This window comes from Carettochelys insculpta, chromosome 2 (genome assembly GCF_033958435.1).
Source record: "Carettochelys insculpta isolate YL-2023 chromosome 2, ASM3395843v1, whole genome shotgun sequence".
Lineage (NCBI taxonomy): Eukaryota > Metazoa > Chordata > Testudines > Carettochelyidae > Carettochelys > Carettochelys insculpta.
This window is the reverse complement of record NC_134138.1, coordinates 117,028,571-117,051,628: the sequence shown is the minus strand read 5'-3', so window position 1 is coordinate 117,051,628 and position 23,058 is coordinate 117,028,571. Positions and strand designations below refer to the sequence as shown.

Sequence of the window (23,058 nt, the reverse complement as noted above, 5' to 3'; positions counted from 1 at the left end):
GCTTAGCTGCATCAATTATGAAAGTAAAAACATTGCTAGAGTCCAAGCACTTCTTTCATTACAAATTAAGCACTGAATAAAGACCTTAATTTTCCTTGTCAGTTTCAGATTTTCTGTCAACTGAAAAGTGCTTAAGGTGTGTGCATGTTATTCCTTGTGATAGGTCCTTTATCGAAACCCACTGGAATTCTTTCAGAAACTCACAGCTGTAAGCTGCTAGATAAAATGGGGGTGGGGGAGGATAAAACCTTGGATATGTTAGTTCCATCTTGTCCCAGGTTTACTTATTTGTACAGAAGAGGCTCAGCTCTGCCACCTAGTGTCCTTTTTTCCACCCCCCACACTTAGAAAATCTACAGTTCCAGCCCTTTTAAGTTATTAAATGGGGAGAGATTTTGACAGTACTGTTAATAGTTTCTAATTCAAAGCAGAATGTTCACACTTTACATATACATTAAATTTCTTTCACCAGTCTGAATTTGTTCTCAAGCCATGTTTAATCATTAGAAATAGAAACAATTATTAACTTAAGACACTGCTAAGGAATTATAATAAAATACTTTTAAAATGTTAGTTACAGTTACAAGGTTCAAAATTTTACCTATTAATTTTGCCTTTTTTCCAGTTAGCAAAAATTGATTTTTGCCTTCCATCGCACACATACTCTTTGAATGGAGATAAAACTGACATGACTGTTTTCGTTAACATAAATATTGGCTTGTATTGATTGCCACAGTAGCGATGGTGCTCAAGACCCTGCCTCTGGTGGATAAAAAGATTTTCTTGGACTCATTTTCCTGTATGTTTTTGTTGTTATCCTTTGTAGCTATCCCTAACAATGTATTTAGGTGTCATATTTGGATTTCTTCTTTAGTCAATTTAGAAACATGAGTCTATTTTAGATATCTTGTAATTTAAAAATTGTACAGTTAGATTTTAAATGTTTGATTACTATTCATTTAAATGTCAGTAGATACACAAATAACAAGCAAAGCAGTGGATTTTCTTACTGGCTTTGTTAAGTCTCAGCTTTTTCAGGATTTTATACATAGATAGAAATGGTGTGAATGAAGTCAGTAGCACTTTGACACCAAAATACTTTTAAACCTGCTTTGACTCCCACTGATTGCAACGTGTGTAAGTACGTTTATGAAGTAATATATTTAATGTCAGCACAGTTGACAATGGAACAGAATCCTTCCCATTTTTACTGGTGTAAATCTGATGTAACTGTACTGATGTTACTGGAGCTGCCATTGTAACTGAGAAGAGATTTTGATCCAATGTTTGAAGAAGGTACCCCTGAACTTCCAGAAGACCGAACACAAAACATTATTTGTGTAGGCCCAACAATAACAGACTAATGTCTTTTGAAATGATTATCAGTGATTCTGTTGTAAGATTGAAACAATTAATACAGACAAAATGAGTCTTTGCTCATGAAAGCTTATGCTCAGATAAATCTGTTAGCCTTTAAGGTGTCACAGGACTCTCCATTATTTTTGCAGATACAGACTAATACAGCTAGCTGTATTACATATAGCATTACATAGCATTTTTAGTTTGGGTCAAATCTAGAGCCTAAAAACTTGCAGCTTGTATTCAAACAAAATAGTCTTTGAAAGGATGCTATTGTAGGCTTTCCATTGATGGAAAATATGTAACTTTTGTATACTACTTTTTAGATCTTTGAAATGTTCCTTACAATTTTTGTTGTTTTTTTTCTTTTTCTTATTGAGCAAACATTATTTTCCTTGCTCTTTTTGTCTCCACCAAAAGTGAAATTGACATATGATTTGCTTAGCAGCCTTTTGGCTCTTGCCACAACCAGTAGTGTCAAGCAAAGTTTGTAAAAGAGTGATTTTTTTTTCTTGTTTTCTGTGGCTCTGTATCTTTAACCCCAGCATATATTAAATGGTGCTACAGAGGATGCAGGAAAGCTCTGTAGCACAAATCATTACTGTACTGTCCTTTTAAAAACTTTCTGCCTGCAGTAAATAAAATCAATAATGTTGGATTAAATATATCCCCAAAATATCAATCCTTATAACAATTATAGCACATAAGAGATTAGAGGCCTAAACTACTTGTAGGGTGGTTTTAAAACAGAAAAAAGCAACAAAGTACAAATGTTTGACAATTCAGGTATCTGATATTATTTAGAAAATAAATCTAAATAGCAACCAACTTACAATTTTGCTAGTAGTGTCTGCAAACTGTTTATTGTTGAATATATTGATCATGCCGCAGTAACTTCCCACAAGAGATCTCCTTTCCTTCCCTTACCAGATTTAAAAACAAAAAACACCAGCTCTGTCACAATATTAACTGTGTAACATGGGTGCTTCAAGAAGTTTAATGACAGATGTGGAACTCCCATCCCCTGTGCACCAAGTGGGCTTGCCAGCAGACAGGATGCCTATAGTATAATGAGGAAGCAAATAGGAGAGCCTCAATGGTAAACATTAGATAAGAGAAACACCTCTTCCTCCCACTCATCTTCCAGAGGAAAATGAGATATAATCATCCCCATAAACAACAATTAATTACAATTTTATTATAGTTATTAAATGTATCATTTTTATTACAGAACTGTGTCCTAAATCCATGGCTCCACTCTAACTTGAGCCCTGGAGGAAATGTGATCTAATTTAGAACATGACATTGTTCAAAAAGCAATCTGGTTAGGAGGAATGGGAATCTTTGAATTTCCTCAAAGCACTGCAAGTATTTTGAGATAATTGTAAGTGAACAAATTGTTGTGAGGCATTTTATGCAATGTATCAGCACTTGTGATATAAGAATTAATGTAAAAATATTTGTGATGATAGGGATCTGTCCATTTTCTCAGTGGTTTTTAAATTACTCATTTATCCTTGCTGTTTCTACCAGACCTTTCCCTTTTCTTCTGGTCCTTCTCAGAATGAATTCTCTCCATACCAAACAGTTGTCCTTTTTTTTTTTTAACTCCATATGCTGATTTTTTTTTCCTTTCAGTGGTGAAAGGAACTAATATTCACAAATAATCACTTTTACCTTTATGCAGAGAGTAAAGCTCTCATGTACAGTATTTCACTTTCCCCATCTAACTTATCTGACATAAAGGATAGAATATATTTCCCCCTTCCAACCCCTCCATAATTTAGTGCATTATCACACACACGGGGGTGGGAGAGAAGAGAAGAGGGGAGGATAAATGCAAAAGGAAAAAGAGGCTCAGAAATCTCAGCTGCACTTCTGGCCCTTTTAAAAAGTTTGCTCTGTAAATTGGAATGAGGTCAGATTTGGAGCTTCTCATTGCACGCGGTGATTATTATTGCATCGGGTTCCAAGCCAATAGCAGCCGGCGGGGTGGGGTTTGGCACGAGGAAGCGTTGGATACAGCGAGTGATTGGCCGGGGCAAGGACTGTGAAAGGATAAAGAGGCGCTAGGCGGAATTTGGGGTCCGCTCTAAGCTGCAGCAAGAGAAACAGTGTGTGAGGGGGAAGAGGCCAATACCAGTAGCCCCGGTCTGTGTATGTGTCTCTCCTCTCTTTGGGGTTGTGCATGCAAAGGAAGGGAAAACGGGACTAAATATATTTATCGCCTTAGTCACCGCTCTCCCTGCTGGGAAGGTACACGTTGATTTAATGCTACCTAGTTGCATGAGTGGGGTATTTTTTGTTCAGTACCTCTCAGCAACCAAATAATTAACTGCACAAACTCCTGATCCCTGACTCCAGCGCCACGAGCCGGGGAGTCCGCTCTTCTTGAGCTTTTTCTTCTTTTTTTTTTTTTTTTTTTTTTCCTTTGGGCTTTTTGGCGTGCGCGCGTGTTGCCGGGCACAGCGGCGAGAGGCTGTTCCCCCGCGCGTGCTGCCTTCCTGAAACATCTCGGGCAGAGGAAAAAGCACCGGTGAACTGGAATCAACTGCGGCGGGGAGGGGCGGGGAGGGGGGCAGCACACGGACAGGAGAAAGGGGATCGCAGCGTTTGGGAAAGAAACTCTGTGCCTGCTCCACGCCGAGCGCGGGCTGCTGCCGCTAAATTCATAGAGAGCGAAGGGGGAAGGACTGCACCGAGCGCTGGAGGCGAGCCTGACTGGAACTACAACTACTTAGCGGAGGGCGAAGGGCTGCGCGTTTGGCTGGGGTTTGGGACGGTTTGGTTCTCTCCCCTGCCTTGTTGTACTTGCTCAAGTTGAGAGCCTCTTTTTTTTTTTTTAACGTTGCATTGGTGCCGAGCTGAGCCCCGGCGAGCTCCCTTGCAAGCCGCTGCCGCCGCCGCCGTGTGCGAGCCCCGGAGATGGTGCAGCAGACTAACAACGCGGAGAACACGGAAGCGCTTCTGGCCGGAGAGACCTCGGACTCCGGGGCCGGCATCGAACTGGGCATCGCCTCCTCTCCCACGCCGGGCTCCACCGCTTCCACCGGGGGCAAAGCGGACGACCCGAGCTGGTGCAAGACCCCCAGCGGGCACATCAAGCGGCCCATGAACGCCTTCATGGTGTGGTCCCAGATCGAGAGGAGGAAGATCATGGAGCAGTCCCCGGACATGCACAACGCCGAGATCTCCAAGCGCCTGGGCAAGCGCTGGAAGCTGCTCAAGGACAGCGACAAGATCCCCTTCATCCGGGAGGCGGAGCGGCTGCGGCTCAAGCACATGGCGGACTATCCCGACTACAAGTACCGGCCCAGGAAGAAGGTGAAATCGGGAAACAGCTCCGCCAAGCCCGGCGAGAAAGGAGACAAGAGCGGCGGGGGCGGCCCCGCCAGCGGCGGGGGCAGCGCCAACCCCTCCAAGCCCGCCCCGAAGAAAAGCGGCGGCTCCAAGCTCTCCCCCGGCGGCGGCGGCGGCTCCGGGGGCAGCAAGCCGCACGCCAAGGTGATCCTGGGCACCAAAGCCGCCCCCTTCCCCGCCGAGCAGCCGGCTCAGGCCGCTCTGCTGCCCCCGGACCACCACGCGCTCTACAAAGCCCGCGGCGCAGCCGCCAGCTCCTGCCCGGCCTCGAGCAAAGCTCTGGCGGAAAAGAAGCTCAAGCGGGTCTATGTCTTCGGCCCGGGCGGGGGCGCCGGGCAGAGCGCGTCCTCCTCCTCGCCCGGGGGCGCCGTGCCGGCCAGCCCGACCCTGAGCTGCTCCACGGAAGCCAGCGACCCGCTGAGCCTGTACGAGGAGGGGGGCGCGGCAGGGGGGCCGCAGGACGGAGACTGCAGCTGCGTCTCCTGCCCTTCCCCGCCAGGCAGCAGCTCCCCCGCGGATCACCGCAGTTACACCAGCCTGCGGGCGTCCTCCCCGGCCCCCTCCACCTCCCACTGCTCCTCGGCTTCCTCCCACTCCTCCTCCTCGTCCTCCTCCGGCTCCTCTTCCTCGGACGACGAGTTTGAAGACGACCTGTTGGACCTGAACCCCAGCCCCGGGTTTGAGAGCATGTCCCTGGGCAGCTTCGGCTCTTCCGCGCTGGACCGGGACCTAGATTTTAACTTCGAGCCTGGCTCGGGCTCGCACTTTGAGTTCCCGGACTACTGCACCCCGGAGGTAAGTGAGATGATCTCAGGGGACTGGCTGGAGTCGAGCATTTCCAACCTGGTCTTCACTTACTGAGGCGGGGGGGGAGTTACAGGAATCCCGGGGGAGACGCAGACATACACTGTTGAGAGGACTCGCCCACGCCGCTGGGTGTATCTTTCTTTCCTTGGAGGGGCCGATGAAACTGACTTGCTGTGCTTTGCAAAACCGAGCTGAGACAAGGAATCCTCACTTTAAAAAACAGACACACGCTCGCTCTCTTCTGCTGGAAGACAGACAGACAGACAGAGACACACACACACACAAAAGACGAGCCTGCTGTTAGTGTGTAGAGACTGGAGGGAGAGGGGTTTGTAAAGAGACAGAGAAGGGGGAAAACCACACACACCTCTGGGGGTTTGATTGCTTTTTTTCACCGGCTTTAAGTGAAGAAAAAAGGGGGAGTGATACAGCGTGCTGACTGCATTGGAGAGCGCGAGTATTTTGTCCTTTCCCAAGAGAGATGAGAACTGGTTTAAAAAAAGACTGCAGGATTTACATGGTGTGGGGGATGGGAAGCGAATCCGATTTCGAGTTTTTTTTTCCTGCAGCAAGAGGAGGTGAGGCTGATGGGAGGCGGAGAGGGCGAGCTAGGAACCGAACTGAGCTCCTAGATGGACAGAGAAGAGGAAGGTGATTTATTTTCGGGGTTTTTTTTTCGTTTGTTTTGCCTTTTTTAAAGAATGAACTGGAAACACGACTAGAGGAAGATACTGAACTGAAATGCATTTGCACGTACAGAGGAGAAGGTGGCCGCGCTTTTTTCCAGTCACCTTATTCTATAGAGAGAAATAAATAAATAAAATGGAACTTAATGAACACGGAAAACTTTTTTTTGAAACGGAGACATACAAGAGTTTCTGTAATAACGTGGTACAGAGGGAATGGAGGGCGGGCGATTGCTTTTGCAAAAAAATGAAAACAATGTTTTTTCTTCTTGCTCAGAATCGTGATGGTGTTGGATTATTTCACTGGTGGGGTTTAATATAGCATGTTATCCTGTCTATCTTTTTAAGATTTCTGTAAGACTGTTGAACAGTTTAAAAATAGTGTTAGGATACCATACGAGCAGATAGATGGCGCTATGTTTGATTCCTACAAAAATCACCAGCTTTTTTCATTCTTAACTCTTTAAAGGATTCAAACGCAACTCAAATCTGTGCTGGACTTTTTTAAAAAAATCAGGACCAAATTTTTTCTCAGAGTATGTATGTGTTCCTTATAGCTGTAAATGAAAAGACTGTTTTTTCTCACCGATGCTCTATTCCTTTATTGTTTTTTTTTCCCTTGTAAATGTAATCGGATGCCATTTTATAAGTGGATGTATTTATACTGGCCAAACATTTTTGACTTGTATTTCTTTGTCCTTTTTTGGTAGTTCTCGTTGTTACTCGCACCATTTTTATGTCTCCTTCACTGAAGGGCTAGAGTTTTAACTTTTAATTTTTTATATTTAAATGTAGACTTTTGACACTTTTAAAAACAAAAGAGAAGAGAGATGAAAACGTTTGATTATTTTCTCAGTGTATTTTTGTAAAAAATATATAAAGGGGGTGTAAATCGGTGTAAATCGCTGTTTGGATTTCCTGATTAATTACAAGGGCCGCTGATTAATGTCTCACCCATATACATAAAAATCAGCCCCTATTTACTCCATGTTTACACTCCAATCTGCAGGCTTCTTAAAGTGACAGTATCCCTTATGTATACGACCAGTGCCCAGTGTTTAATCTCATTGATTTCCAAGAAGGGAGAGGGGAAAAATAATACACTGTTGTCTAACTTTAAAAAAAAAAAGCCTATAAGTAAAGACAGATGTCATACAGGCATTTTAAAGTAACTGGTGCATTTACAGAAAAAAAGGGATCCTGTACCTTTAACTTCTAAACCACATCTTTTGCACTTTTTTATAAGCAAAAACCATACCGTTTAAACCACTGGATCTATCTAAATGCCGATTTGAGTTCGCGACACTATGTACTGCGTTTTTCGTTCTTGTATTTGACTATTTAATCCTTTCTACTTGTCGCTAAATATAATTGTTTTAGTCTCTTATGGCATGATGATAGCATATGTATTCAGGTTTATAGCTGTTGTGTTTAAGATGGAAAAAAAGTGAAAACATCTTTGTACATTTAAGTCTGTATTATAATAAGAAAAAAGAAGATTGTGTGTTTATGTATGTTAATATAACATGACAGGCACTAGGACATCTGCCTAATGAGGTGGTTCCGTTAAGGGTTTTTTGTTTTGTTTTGTTTTGTTTTTTGGTCATCCATCCTGTGCAATATGCTGTGTAGAATATTTTGTCTAATGATCACCCCACAACACAAAGTTGGGAAAGTGGAAAAATATCATGCCAGCTAATCATGTCCACTTCACTGCCTGTCAGATTGTTGATGTTCCTTCTGTAAATAATTTCTTTTTCAAGACGGAAATAAAATCAGCTGGAACTGAACCCTAATATTTGACTCTTTCTGTCATCATTGTTGTGATAGATTTTTTTGCTCATGGTTCTGTAATGGTATTATACACTGGTATTTTCTATGTTAGTAGTTCAATAAAATACTTAGAGCGATGACTATAAAACACATCTTTTTGCAGGAACGTGTACCTTACCACCCCCACCCCATCCTCCCTCCCAGAGACTTGGCAGACCAACCCTTGAAGTAACTGGATGTTAGTCTGAATGTGTGGCATCACTGAATGCTCTCTAGGAATTCTCCTGCATTAACCAAATGCTAATAACCTTTTGCTGGAAGTAGAAAAGACTGCAGTGGGAATGGGGGATGGAGAAGCTGCACTCTAAAGCTGGGTGAAAGCCTGCTGACATCTGAGACAAAATACAGACAGCAGGAATGTGTAGAAGAGGCCTCACAGTCTGACCTTGTGGCTTCAATTTTGCTTTCCCATTTCAGGATCTATCTTGCAAGAAATCTGCAGGGTGGGAGGGTTTGTCCATTTTGGTCTCACCTAGGCAAGGTGAAAGAAGCACAGCTCAGTTGCCTAAGAAGAGAAAAAGAATGTTGTGCAACTGATTTTTGTTTATAAATACATCTACTGTGGGGGGAGGAGCAGAGAGGCTAGATTTATCTCCAGTGGTTTAAATGCAAAATGCCCTTTGGCAGTATTCCCAGCAGTTATATTAATGAAGTGATGTGGACCCTCTCCCCGACCCCCATACACACAGTTTAGCTTGTCAATGTGAGGGGTAGGGCTGCCAAAATAACCCGCGACCTATTTTGCCATTAACTGGCTCTGTTGCCCAGGTTGGAAAGAAACAAACTCTAATATATGCAGATGTCATAGCAACACAGAGACTGTAGGGAAGGAAAATAATTGTCACCATTTATTTCTACAGTACAGTAGGCATGCTGTTTGCAAACTGAGAGGGCAACTTTCTGGGTACCATGAGTTTCACAACATTTCTTCAGGCGGGTTGCTTTTTATATCTCTGTGGACCCTTGTCACAACTTCTTAAGCACAATGAGAGGGAGAGGAGAACAGCTGTCAAGAACTGAGGAAACTTGGAAATAAAGCAGGTGTGTGGAAGCCTAATATTTTCACTGTAAACTAAGGGGAGGAAAAATTGGGAACCTAAAGTAAGCAGTTCCTTGTACTACATATTCAGTGGAAATGGAGTTATTGAAAGCAGTCCAGCTACAGCATTTCACTAAAACGTCTCCTTTGGAAAACCTATTTGTCTTTAACTATTCCATTAATATGTAAATTCCAAATAATCCACAACTACTTGTTTTTGCTATTGATCATTTATTTACAAATTACACAGGTCTAATAGACATCATGTTAACTTTTTACATAGTGATTTAGAAGAAGTCTACTTTAACATGAACCTGTGATATTTCTGATTAGAGGTGGCCTGCTGGAGTCAAGGAGTACATGTGTGGTTTTATAGTGCCCAACTATTCCATGTGTTCTTTTTTGGCCGGGTGTCTCATCTATTGTGAGTTTAATTATATTAAATGTGCATGCTTTTCCAAAGCTCCTGAATCAATTGTCATTCCTATGGGGGTATATCAGTACAATAATAACCAAACTCAAAAATTAGGAGAAATTGAACAACTTTGTTTCAGGCAGCTGGATATTGCTAAAAGTGGATTCTCCGCAGGATTTTTCGGTAATTAACTTTACAAATGGTGAGGAAAAAACACTGGAGCACTTTTGGAAGTGGGGGAGAGTATGAGAATGTGATGATTTCATAAACTGTTAGGGCAGACCCAAAGGGCCCACTGCCAGAGCTGTGATTGACTGCTAGGCAAGAGGGGACATACCAGGAGAAGGCTGCCTGAAATAATGGGCTGTGTGTGTATTGACTTCTTGGCTCTGCAATTTCTCCGCTCACTAAGATGGAGCGTGTATTGTGCTAGATACATTTTATATGTGGGGGGAAAAAAGGGTTTGCAGGAAGGCAAGGCAACATTCCATACTCCTATGTGCTTCTCCTCCACCCACCCAACAAAATCTGTACTGTACTCTAATATTTTGTAAAGCACATTTTAAAATTTCTTATCTATATAGATAAGATATATGTGGCCACAGGGGTGTTAATTTATTGTTGGGTTTTAGTCCATAAACTTTGGAAAAAAGATTAGACATTTAATTTGGGATTTTGCAGAGCTGCTAATGTGGTGGTGATTACTTTTATACTACACTACCCTAAATCCGCTCCTACCTTGTGTTTTCTAGTTCAGAATTCTACAGCCAATGAGAATCTAATTTTTCCCATAACATCATCCAACCAAACTTATTTCTAACTTCTCTCATTTCATGATAGCATTAAAAACAAAAATCCAGTTGGAGCACCAGTATAGTGCTACCCCAGTGACTCCTACATGTCGTTATGAAAGGGTGTGTAAGGGGAGGGCCGCATCCTTTTGTGGATTGTGGAAAGTGATGGGGCAGAGATGGAAATTATAGTAGTAATTAATGTGTGTAGTAAGTAATGTGTGAAGTAATTAAAGTATAAGACTTCAGCACTGTAAGGTTTTGAAGTACCTACTATGGTGTGGGTATACACACACAGGCTTTTGAGACTAGACACATGATGAGGGAAAAAACGTTATATGAGGGTAGTGGTAGGATTGAATTGCAGATTTTTTCCTATTGACAGCATTTGGAATTGAGTCAGGCGATGCACCCTGAGCATTTTGATTGTGGCACAATATGTCTATTATCTGTAATGAGATTTTACCGTTGACTACAGTTAACTTGAAGGCTTTTATGGTTTCCTGCATAAGTTGTTTTCATTTTCAGTTATAATAAAGTCCAGTATTACCAAACTGATTTAGATCTCTGGGGAATATTTGGTGGCACAAGTTGCTGCATTCATATAACTTAAGGGAAGTGGCTGTCTTGCATTCTTTTTAAATTAAGAAATATTTTGAGTTTTTGCTTTCTGTAGTATAGGCCTATGCATTTGCTTTGACCAGAAGAGACGCACCAAAGCACAAAATGTTAAAGAACATACAATCCAACATTATTTTACATACTCAATATTGTTTTGCTTAAAGAGGAATTTAAGTAAAATAGCATATAATTCAGTTTTAAATTAAAAAATAATAGTGAACAGGAAAATCTGAAATCTACTGCGCACACAGAGTGTTTTTTACTAGTAAAATCAAGTTTAGGCTAGTACAATTAGCTTCTGTGTACCATACATAGACCTGCTGGTGCAAGAAGCCAAACTACTTGATTCCAACTTGTTTAAAGAATTACCATACCAGTGTAATTTTTAAACAAATGGTGATTATTTTTAAAACAAAAACTGGACTTACAAGCTACGTGAGTGCCATTTTACCTGTAGAGTCTGTGGTTTTATATCATTCAGGCCTGCCTCTTTTGAATCATTTCTTTGCCTTTCCTTGGAAGTAGCGATGGTTGTGGCATCCTTCACAGAACATACTGCATTTTCTCTCTGTTCCAAAGTACCCCAAGAATGATTAATAAAAAAATCACACTTTGTCCTTTCATGTTCTGTTTCTCCAAGCGGCAGCAATAGGGGACTAGACAGAGTAATCTTTCCCTGTCTTTATTCAATGTGGTGCACCTCAAAAGCTCAGATGAGGGGGGAAAAAAAGCTAATGTGGATGTTTTAAGTAGTACTTGGCTGTGTCTCTACTACAAAAAGAACTTCGAAATTGCTTACTTCAAAGTACAACTTCAAAGGAAGCAACTTCGAAGTTGAGAGTCTACACACACCCTCCTTCACAGTTAAATTTTGAAGTAGCGCACTACTCCATTCTCTGGAATGGAGTAAGGACTTCGAAGTTGGGCTCCCTACATTGAAGTTAACTTTGAAGGAAGGGACAAATGTGTGTAGACTCTCTGGTGGCTACTTTGAAGTAGTGCCTAACTTTGGCGTTAGTTCTTGGTGTGGACACACCCCTTATGTTCTTTAAATAAGATTAGGAGTAAGGAGAAGAAAATGTCAGTGCATGTGAAGCAAATTATTTAATGGAGGTTTTGTTTTCTTTGTTTGCAGCCTTAGTGTCAGTTACCCAAACTGCAAAGTGTTTACATAAACAACCAAATAATATAAAATATTTTTGTTTTGACATGTAGATAAAGACTAATATGAGCAACTTTTAGATAAGAAAATTTTCCCTAATGGTATCTAAAAAGCTCTGAAGTCATTAAAATACTTGATTGGTAATATTATTAAAGTACTTATAGATTTTTAAATGAAATATTCCACACAGTTCACAATATTTTATAATTATTGTGTCCCGTAAAACCCAAAACTCTATTTACATTTAAAGGGCAAGATCCCATATAAAAGGCAGATGTAAATACTGGAGTCAGCAAATACTGACACCTAGCATGTGATAGAGACATTGGCATCTTCAAGGTGCTGAAGGTTGACTGGGCCATATCGGAAAGTAGGGAGGTAAAGGAGCAGGGAGTTACTCATTTAACTAGGAAAAAGGCAAGATGTAAAAATAGCATGTTTAGAAATTTTAATGGGGTCAGGCTGCATTAGGAAGTTTTCATTGAGGTACGTGCATAAATCATTACATCCCAGATTATTTGTTCCCGGTGCCAGTGAAAAAGATTCAGTGAACATTATTACTAGTACTAAGATATATTTGTAAGAAGATGTGGAACACTCAAGTTAGCATCCGTAACTGGCTAAAAACAAAAATGACATCACTTTATCAATGTTTAGTAAACAGTCTTGGGTAAATCACCTAACTTCTGTTCCTCAGTTAATCCACCATAATACAGGGATAATTGTATTCCCTTCATCCGGATGACAAGAAGCATATGTCATATTATCAAAGTACATCAAGGTCTTTAGAAGAAAGGTTCTACAAAGTGCACAATATTTTATTTTATTTTTGTACGTTAGACAATCCAAAACTATTTACATTTATGGAACCAGACAGTGAAAACCTTCTAATGCACCTTGACAGCCCCCACCCCAGTATAATTTCTAAATGAAGACTTGAGGGCTACATCTACACTTAGGAAAAACTTCAAAATGGCCATGCTAATGGCCAAATCGAAGAATACTAATGATGCGCTGAAATGAATATTCAGCACCTCATGAGCATGCTGCCGTCACAGCACTTCGAAAGTGCTGTGTTTCACTCACACACAGCTTGTCTACACAGGGGTCCTTTTCAAAAGGACCCTGCAAACATCGACATCCCCTTATTCCTATCAGCTGGCACTCCTCCTTGTCACAAGGCATAAGGGAGGTGGACATTGACCTCCCTTTGTGTGGACCACCAGAAAAATACCTCTAGGATATGTTAATTCCAGCTATGAAATCATTGTAGCTGGAATTGCGCATCTTAAATCAACTTTTCAGACTAGTGTAGACCTGGCTTTGGGGTGGAGTATTAGCACATTCTGAAGTGCCACATTACCATACCCCTTCCAAAAAGAGGGGCTAGTGTGGCCACAGCCATTCAGGAAATGGGATTAACACAAATGTTTATGCTTTTAGATTTAAAAAAATACAGTTTATGGGGATGGTATGGCTCAGACTCTTTCCCATGTATCTTACTGGTATTCTGAATGTAGATGTAAGAACATATGTTCTCCACAAGTAGAGGGAACGTTTGCAAGATACAGAGCATAATCCCAAGAAAAGGACATATTTTCCTGTAATTATTCAGACGTTCCAAAAACTGATTTCTTTTTATAATTACTAACCACAGGTATATCGTAATAAAAGACTGTAGACAGGTTATATATTGCTGAAATGTACTGATGTCAAAGTAGCTTTGGCAGTGGTTAATTGGGTGGTGCACTGGATAAATCAGAAGTAGAAGGCCTCCTCAGGACAATTCCTGGCTTTGCTGCTCTCTGGAGCCAAGGTTGAAAGTAAACAGAGATAGAGTTTTGGTTTCCCATGTTTTTTGTATGTTAAACTTGAGAGAGTCTTCTTTTAAGAACTTTCTAAAAATGAGGCCCCCTTTAGTTAGTCTCGTGTCGTGCTAGCAAAATCATTAGTCACTTCTGAAAATCTTAGCCATGTTGTTTTCACTTGAATAGACTTCTTAAGCCCGTATGTAAAAATGGGCATGCTGATATTTACCTAATTTGCAAAGGGGTTCAAAGGCAGGGGAGAGCAAAATTTTTGTCGGCCCCACTTTTCATCCCTGCAATTAGCAGGGGTCCCTCCAACCTGTCTAATGTAATCCAAACCAATGGAACTTTCGGTTATGTTCATAATGGGAAAAAAATCCTTGAGCTATGTATATGAAAATAAATATGCAGAACATAGAAATGTTATTAATCAATCTATAAATTTGAATACACACATGTAAAAGCAGTAACATATTTCAACATTTTTAATTAGCTGGATGAGCCTAAGACCCAGCAGCGGATTGTATTGAGACCCCCCCCTTACAAAATGTTATGCCCCCCTAAGGGGGTCTCCCCCCTGTTTGCACACCCCTGTTCTAAGGGTTTGTTATTGTTAGTTAGTGTTTGCAAAGTGAGTTGAGATTCTGGGCTGAAAGGCACCAGTTAAGTGAAAGTCATTAGATTATATACAAAAGATATTAAAGAGTACAGAGAATTAGCAAAGGATTGTTTTTTCCTGCATTTGGAGAAAGGTAGGCCGGAAAACAAAATAGGAAGGAACTGGGTAGGTAATTAGAGTACTGTAAAGTTCTCCAGTCATATCTTGTCTTCTGTGATCATCTTTTGCAAGGAGTGTGAGAATCTTCTTTCCTTTCACACGCATATACATACTCAACATACTGTTCCAGAGAAGTAACTACTTGTGCACTGTATGATACAAAGGTTTAATAAATTACAAAAAGGAATGGAGGTTGTGTTAGCAAACAGTGTGCTTTGCTTTCACAGCGTCAGAGAAAGAAAAATATGCAGACTATATATGAACTTGTTTCAGTGCATTGAACCCAACTCACAGTGCACAAATTCTAATTCAAGTTATGAAATTGGTGCATTGAATGTCTTGTGGAAATGACACATTACAATTAAAAGTGTGGTATGTGAAAGAAAATGAAGTATAATGTTACTGTACATTGACATCTGTGGTGTGCTATGCATTCAAACTGACCTTGCAAGAACTGAATTGGATCAGGTGGGTCAAATCTGGTAATTAGGTTGCAAAGGGGTGTGGAGCATTAGGTTGGAGGTAGCTAATCAGAGAAAGCTTATCTGCAATAAGATAGGTAGAGTTTCTGTGAAAGATTCAAAGACTTTAAGGTCAGAAGAGATAGTAAGGATTATTTAGTATTGGAGGGGTACGCATGCATCTGACAAAGCGGGTCTTTGCCCAGAAAAGCTTATGCGCCAATAAATCTGTTAGTCTGTAAGGTGCCACAGGACTTCTCATTGTTTTTAAGGATTATCTAGTCTCATTTCCTCCACATTGCAGCCCATCTACTCCTGTAAAAGACCCCTAAGCCCTGTCTGAGTTATGGATGTCCTCTCATCAAGATTTAAAGACTTCCAATTACATAGAATCCACCACTTATACTAGTTTAAACTTGTAAGTGACCCATGCCTAACACCACAGAGGAAGGTGAAAATCCCCAGGGTAAAAGGAAACAGTGAGGGCAGCAGGGACATGTTTGCAAAAACTCCCTTGGGAAAAGGAAGGAATTAGTTCAAAGGGCTGCAGAGAAAGGTTGACTAAAGTTACTCATTGGAAGAAGGGAGTGAAAAAATTGGCAAATGCAGAGGAGTGGGGAAGGCCAGGAGGTATGGAAGCAGTTCAGAGAAAAGCAGCAAGGTGCAGGCAAAGGATCTTACACACTGCATGCTATAGAGAGTCCCTGAGCTGGAATTTGGAGTAGATTAGGCTGTGACTGGGCCCACCACTGCAAGGCACTGAAGCAGAAGACTGCCCAAGACAGTGGGAGAGAAACAATGTTAATATGTTCACCCTGGAAGGGGAAACCACAACCATAACCTGGCTGGAAGTCAGAGTCACAAAGAGGACAGCTGCAATTCGTGAAAGTAAGAGAGGGATTGCAGGGGAGAAACTGATGGGCTGTAACCACTAGAAAGCACGCACCATCCAACAGGAAGTAGAGAATCCTGTCTCACATACTCTTTTTTATTATAATTTCATTATTAAATTGCTATATGTTTGAAAAAATATCATAGTGAAAATTTAGAAAATCCTATTTCTGTTAGGATGAGTCTGTTAGGGAAATCTCTAGGTAGTGGAAGGATCTGTGTAACTAGTTCTGTTCTTGCTTTTTTCTGGTGTAGGAGGGGAATCAGAGGAAAAGGCACAAAGTGCCCTCGAACTATAGCAATTACCAACTTAGAACAGGGTTACAATGAATGCAAATTAGGGCAGTTCTCAGGCTACCCTGAGTTTCTTCTGGGACTGGATTGGCATCTGGTGGCCTTTGGTCAAGTATTGATAAGGGCTGCTTACTGCTGTTTTTATGGTTTGCCTGTGGTAGCACTGGCTACCAAATGGCCAGATTTGAGAACATAGTTGGTAGTTCTCGAATCAAAAATATATTTTAAATTTTAAAAATACCTGACTTTTAAACAAAGGAAGTATGACCTGTAATTAATAATTTGAACTGATTGCTTCTGATTGCCATATCGTTCAATATTTAAAATTAGTAGAGCTCATCCTGTAATACTTGGTTTTATTCATAAAGCTTTCCAAACACTTTCCTGCTTTTTGAAATCCAAATTGTTTTGTCAACTGTCATTGAAATGAACTACTTGAATAAACTGAAATTAACAAAATATTCTCTCTGCACCTGCAAAAGAGGCTACTGCTGTCAAAAGCACTTCACCAAACTGATGTTTCATGTGCTGCAACAATGATTCCATTATTCCAGTGACGTAATATCCTTTAAAACTGTGCCAGTGTGCCAAACACACTGCTTTAAATTTAAATTATTTTAGTTAATCATACATTTGCCTTAACAAGGAATTGTCACAATTTCATATTTAAATAATTTTATTTTAAAAAAGAATTTTATCTAAATAATCACCCCTATCCAGGAGCATCATCTCCACCTTGCAGTGAATGGGCAGCTGCAGAGTCCTTTTTATTCCTTCCAATCTTCTGGCTTTCTAGCCACTCTTACAGAGCCTCCTGTCTTCTTGCTGAGACTCTGATTGTTTTGCTGTCTCCATCCCTGTCTCATTATCTTTCTGAACAATGGCTCCTGCACCTTGTTGCACTGGTGTAACTTCTAGTTTTACTCAAAGTTAGCTGCACATATTGTGGTACAAACAAACTAATCTTAATGTATGAAATTCAGAATAATATTTCAGTAGATCTTCAGCACAAATTGAATAAAAATTCATTTTAGATGTACAAAAATAGGATATATTTCCTATTTAAATATCTGTGTGAAACACTGTATGTAATAAATTAAAAGGTTAGAATGAAAACAAGCTCAGATCTATATAGTATGTTTTAAATTACATTATTTAAATATCTTCTATCTGATAGCCTACATTACAAAGGGTGCCAAAATATTATTTACCATAATATAGCAAAATGTAAATATGATGGTCTTCAAGAAACAGCATATCATAAAAAATAAATTTCTTAATTATTCAAATCAGTTTATTATAGCAAGAAAACAAGGTCATATTTTTGTTACGTAAGTGAAAAAGTCCAATATAAAAGTCTTTACCATAAGCATCTTGTAAATAAGATTTAAATGCAGTTTTATCTTTAGACAAAACTTGCTTCATCTAATAAAACAGCTTATAGCCTACACATTCTAAACTTAGTGATTTTAAGCAAGCAACAGTCCTATAAACTCATGTAATGCTTTAATTTTCATAGTTTATTAATAGGAAATCAAAATTAAATCCACCTCTGCACACAGCTAAAATAACTGTGTTCCTGCAGTAAATAAAAAGGTATCTCCAAGAGATTAGAATGATTCTGCTAGAGATGCTTTAAAGTTGATACTTTATCCAGCAACTTTATCATCAGAAATGATCCTAGACATACACTTAAATCTTATTATTTTTTCTGGGACTGTTCTTCTATCGTCCCTCAGGGAAAAAAAAGAACCCTAACTGAGCAACTTCAGTTTCTGTATGCAGATCAGAGTGAATTATGTGAAGACACTGCTGCATACAAAGCTGGTCCTAGGCTTCACTTCTTTCTATCCATCAGAGTCCTGACAGAATGGGAAGAACAATGGAAGGGCATTGTAGACTCAGGAAAAAGGAGGCAAGAGCTCTGTTTGCCTCTGTTTTACCCCATTCTTTTCCATCCCTGTCACCCCCACCCTATGCTTTAAAGAAGGGTAATTGAAGATCCAGAATTATTTAAATAATATTGATGGCACAAAACAGGCAACTGTGATCTGTTCATCTCTTGTACTGTTAATTAAGCAATTTCACCTTCTTATCTACTATACTCTATGAGAACTGAACTAGAAAATCTTATTTTCATGACTGGTTTTGGTCTTCTAGAACTGCCTACTGAGAACACCTATAGGCAATATTTGATTAAACTGTGACCCAAAGGCCTCTGAAGCCACTGGAAAAGCTCCCGATGATGTAAATGAGCTTTGGATTAAGCCCTTAGCAGCCTAGAGGTTATTTTTTTCTAGTCAGATGTTACACGTCTAACATAATTTTCATCAAGTTCTAACTTGACGACTGTTGTATTCAATGAATCATGTCTCTACATGTAACTTCTGATTTTACACGTTTTTGTTGTTTTGTGCTGGCACGTGCTGAGGTAACTAGTGCACAGTTACTGTAAAGAGTTATATCTGATTAATTGATATTAGAAGGGGTGCCATGTTTATAAAGTTATGAAACACAGCAGCACTAACATGGGACACATTTGTATTTCCTTCTTTTGTCACATCATATGCATCAGTGCTACCAAATGTTATACTCTACCCCTTTGTCACTTGGCACATTGACTCTAGCAGCTAATATACATTATCGTCTCCCTTTGTAAAAAATTCCATGCAAATAAAACACAACAACAAAATGAGAACCTAACATGGCTAACGAATACAACATGTAAATAGAAACTTTGAGGATGAAGGTCATAGTTTTGGATATCGGTCAATAACTACTATTTCTGAACCTCAGTGGCTCTCAGATCAATGTGTTTCCTTACTGTTCTCCGAATAGTTCCTTCAGCTGAGGCCTGCTCCCAGACTGGAAAAGGCAGCAGGCTTTTTACAATGAAAGCATTCTCTCAGTGACAATTGTACTGCTACCTCACTTCAGTTCCAGTTCCCCTCCTCAGAGTACTGTTTTCATTATTCCAGACAGGAGACAGTGCCGCTCAGACTGTATTGTGCTGCTTCAGAGAGTCTAGTGATGACTAGAGGGCCTGGGGCTCCAGCCTTGGCCACCACCAGGAGTCCTGGGCCCTTTTGAATACCTGGGCCTCATGGCAGTTGCCCCCTTTGCCTTTCCAGTCAGCAGACTGACCCCAGCATGCTTGATAGTGTATGAATATCTGTTGTTGGACTGTCCAAGCTAAAGCTGCGTGCTATTTTATAGAATGTCCCATGAGCTTGGCTGGGAGTCCCTTTTTATATATAAATATTCCTCTATTCTGTAATTGTTTGGTTCTATATCCCCTTTCCCATGAAGTTTTGTGTGGGCATGGCTAAGTCCATATTGAATGTGGAGATTTTCCCTCATTCGTTAATAGGCTGTTTGCACAGTGACTCACCTTATGGCATGAGTTCCATTAGCATGAGGAGGCTTAAATCTATGGCTACCCCTCTGTAGTCCCTGAAGCAGCCCTGACTGGAATTTTCTCGGTAATCCAATTTTAAAATTCAGTCTTCGGATCAGAGGTGTTGCTAAGCTTAATTGAGGACATAGTTTTCCACCTTTAGAACATTTTAAAGTTATGTAGCATTAGCATATTAGTATTAGTATATTATTTTGTTGATAGTCTAGAAGCAGACATGTCTAATTACACTGATTTTTAACTTGATCAGTGTTTTTCTTTTCCATTCTTGGAATTCCTTGAAAGGACAATCCCTGGTGTCACACTAGTCACAGAGAGGTAGCTGTGTTAGTCTGTATCTTTGCAAAACAAAAAAGCAGTCTTGTAGCACTTTAAAGACTAACAAAATAATCTATTAGGTGATGAGTTTTTGTGGGACAGACCCACTTATGTCAGAATTTCATGGTGTTACACTGTATATTGTTGATGACTACATCTACACTTACCAGAGAAGATTGATGCTCTTGGTCGATTGTGCAAAACGGAGCATTCCTGGGTCAACGTCGACCCTGGAACTCCTCCTGAGCCACGTTGTAGTACAGAAGGTTGATGGGGGGAGCACTTTCATGGACCTTCTGCTGTGAAGACAGGCACAGAAGTTGATGGCTGCAAAGTCGATTTTTGGTACACAACAATAACATAGCAGCTGTCAACCTTTAAGGTAAGTTTATGTGCAGACTATGTGATATATAGCCTTTTAAGAGAGAAAATCTCTAGTTAAATGAAAGTGTAGCATTTTATTTTTGGCATAGGTGGCCTGTAACATAAAGACATCTGTGTAAGAAATTTTTAAAACATTTTCATTAAAATATGCATACAAAAATCACAACACACAAGGCAGAATCCAGTTCATTTATCAATTTAGAAAAGACATGGATGCTAAAGTCTGGTTTTCAGCTTTTGATTATTGTTGCAGATTATGCATTTTTACAGCTACAAACTAAAATTCCTGGGAATTATATATCAGAGCAGTTTGTGCCTCAGTTTATCGTGTATCAAAGGAGTAGCCAAGTTAGTCTGTATCTTCAAAAACAGCAAGAAGTCCTGTGGCACCTTATGACTAACAGATATTTTGGAGCATAAGCTTTTGTGGGCAAAGATGACATGCATCTAATGAAGTGGGTCTTTGCCCATGAAAGCTTATGCTCCAAAATATCTGTTAGTCTATAAGGTGCCACTGGACTTAAGTTTATCAGGTGAGTATGAACTTTAGCTGAGTTACTCAATAGAAACAATCGTTTGTAGCAAAACAAATTAGTAACAAAACATTTAAAACGTGGATGAACTGATAGCTTTTACTGAACCAACTTCTGTTGGTAAAACAGTTAAGCTTGTACACTTTTTAAAGCTTTCTTACAATTCTTGTTCTGAAAATATCCTCTTACTGCTATGTACAAACATTAGTAGATTTAATTCTGATCCAGAGATCGTCCTGCTAATAAAAATATGAGGCAATGATAAGTTCAATGACTAGCAAAATATTTGTGCTAAACCATGATTCTGTGAAGACATTGGTAAGTGACACCACAATTCTCCTGGCTTTGTCTCACTCATCATTGAGGAATGTGCAGTCAAAATATATGCAAGGAGAATCATCGCAGAATGTATAGAAAATTTAAAAATATCTAACTAGCAACCAGAGGAAATATTGTGTGTCACTACTGTTTAATGTTATCTCCTTTTGCACAATTAGCTTAACTGTATAAGTGAATGAGTATCCATTTATTATTCTGTGATATACAGTGAAAATATTTGTGTGTGACTTCTGATTTATGTTGGAGTCTAATATAATCAGTCTTACAGGCCCAGTTAATAGCTTGGTTTCTGCTCATCTAGAAATCTTGAAATTTGTTGTACTCATTTGTTATGACTACAGAAAGCAAGCCCAAATCTGATAATTGACATTTCAAGCAGAGGTTACTGGAAGATCATTAATTTATTTAGTAAGATCTAAACCCCTTACCTGTTATGCATAATATTTTCAAAAATGTTATTAATCTGTTCTGGGATCCATTTTTTGTTGAGCACACAGGACCACATTTGGAAGAAGAAGATCACTGGACTCATAGCTTTTGTATTTTTGACTAGAATATTTCATAAAAGTATTTCCCAGGCAGGCAAACCATTGTATATCAATGTTACATGCTATTGTCTACTGCCCTGATCATGTAAACATTTATTCATTTGCTTATCTTTACTCCTCTGAAGTCAGTAGAACTACTCATCTGCATAAAACTACTTGCATGTGTATATGCAGGACTGGAGTCCAGAAGTGTATGTATTGGTCATAGTCAATTGCATATTGTACTAGGACTTATTCAGTTATGACTGATACCAATCTTTGGGCCTGCTCTGTCGAAGTAAGTCAGAGTATTTCAATTATTTCAGTGACAGCCCTTGGTACAAAGAAAACAACTAAATTCCATATGCTACCAATACAGCATTTCCATAGTTTCTAAAGAGGCACAAGGAATATGTTCTTTTTATACAATTAATATACCTTGTCTCCTAGTTTTACTGCATTCTAAGTACAATAAAATTAATTCTTTTTGTAGCAAATAAGTATTGTTATGCTTATACCAATAGTGTCCAGAGGCCCCAGTCAGAATCCAGGCCCCTTTTGTACTGAGTGTTGTATAAAGCTGTATTAAGACAGTCCTAAAGTACAACCTTATGTGTAAATAAAAAATGTTCATATGAACCTGAACATTGTATTTCTACAACTAAGGGCCCAATGATTATGGTAAAAACATCCTGCATTCATCACAGATGCCCCTTTGGACAAATATAATAAAACTAAATAATGTCACAACATTTACAGTCAGATTTCACTGATGGAGTTTGAATATGTTAGAGGCGTTGACACTAATACGTATCGACTACTATACTATGCTGTATTGTAGGTTATAAACCAGCCAGCTAATTGCTCCTTTCTCTGTCTCTCTCTCTCTCTATATATGTACATCTTCGCTAGAGCTGTGGATTCACCAGAGCCGGTCAACTGTAATTATCAAAAAAATTCTAGCCTAGGATACTGGACATAATAGTTAAAATAATTGAAACAGAACTGGGTTTATGTTTATGGCACTGAGCTTACAGATAGACAACAAAAAAGAACAATAGGCAATAAATGGGGCAGGGAGTCAGAATGGTCTAAGGCAGTATTTCCCAAAGTATGTTCTGTGGAACAGTGGTGTTCCCTGTGATGTGAATAGGTGTTACATGAAAAAATTTCGATACTAATGACATTTTTTTCTTCTAAAATACTATATGTGAAATTATGTGTGTATCAAAAATAC

The 23,058-nt window shown here is 39.7% G+C and overlaps 1 protein-coding gene across 1 annotated transcript; it reads left to right on the top strand.

Moving 5' to 3' along the window:
* Positions 1-3,945: 3,945 nt before the first annotated feature.
* SOX4 (SRY-box transcription factor 4) lies at positions 3,946-8,098 on the top strand. The gene is made up of 2 exons (XM_074987592.1): positions 3,946-5,514; positions 6,096-8,098. Exons 1-2 carry the CDS (start codon positions 4,285-4,287, stop codon positions 6,156-6,158), a joined length of 1,293 nt encoding a protein of 430 aa, XP_074843693.1. The 5' UTR covers positions 3,946-4,284; the 3' UTR covers positions 6,159-8,098.
* The last annotated feature ends 14,960 nt before the right edge of the window (positions 8,099-23,058 follow it).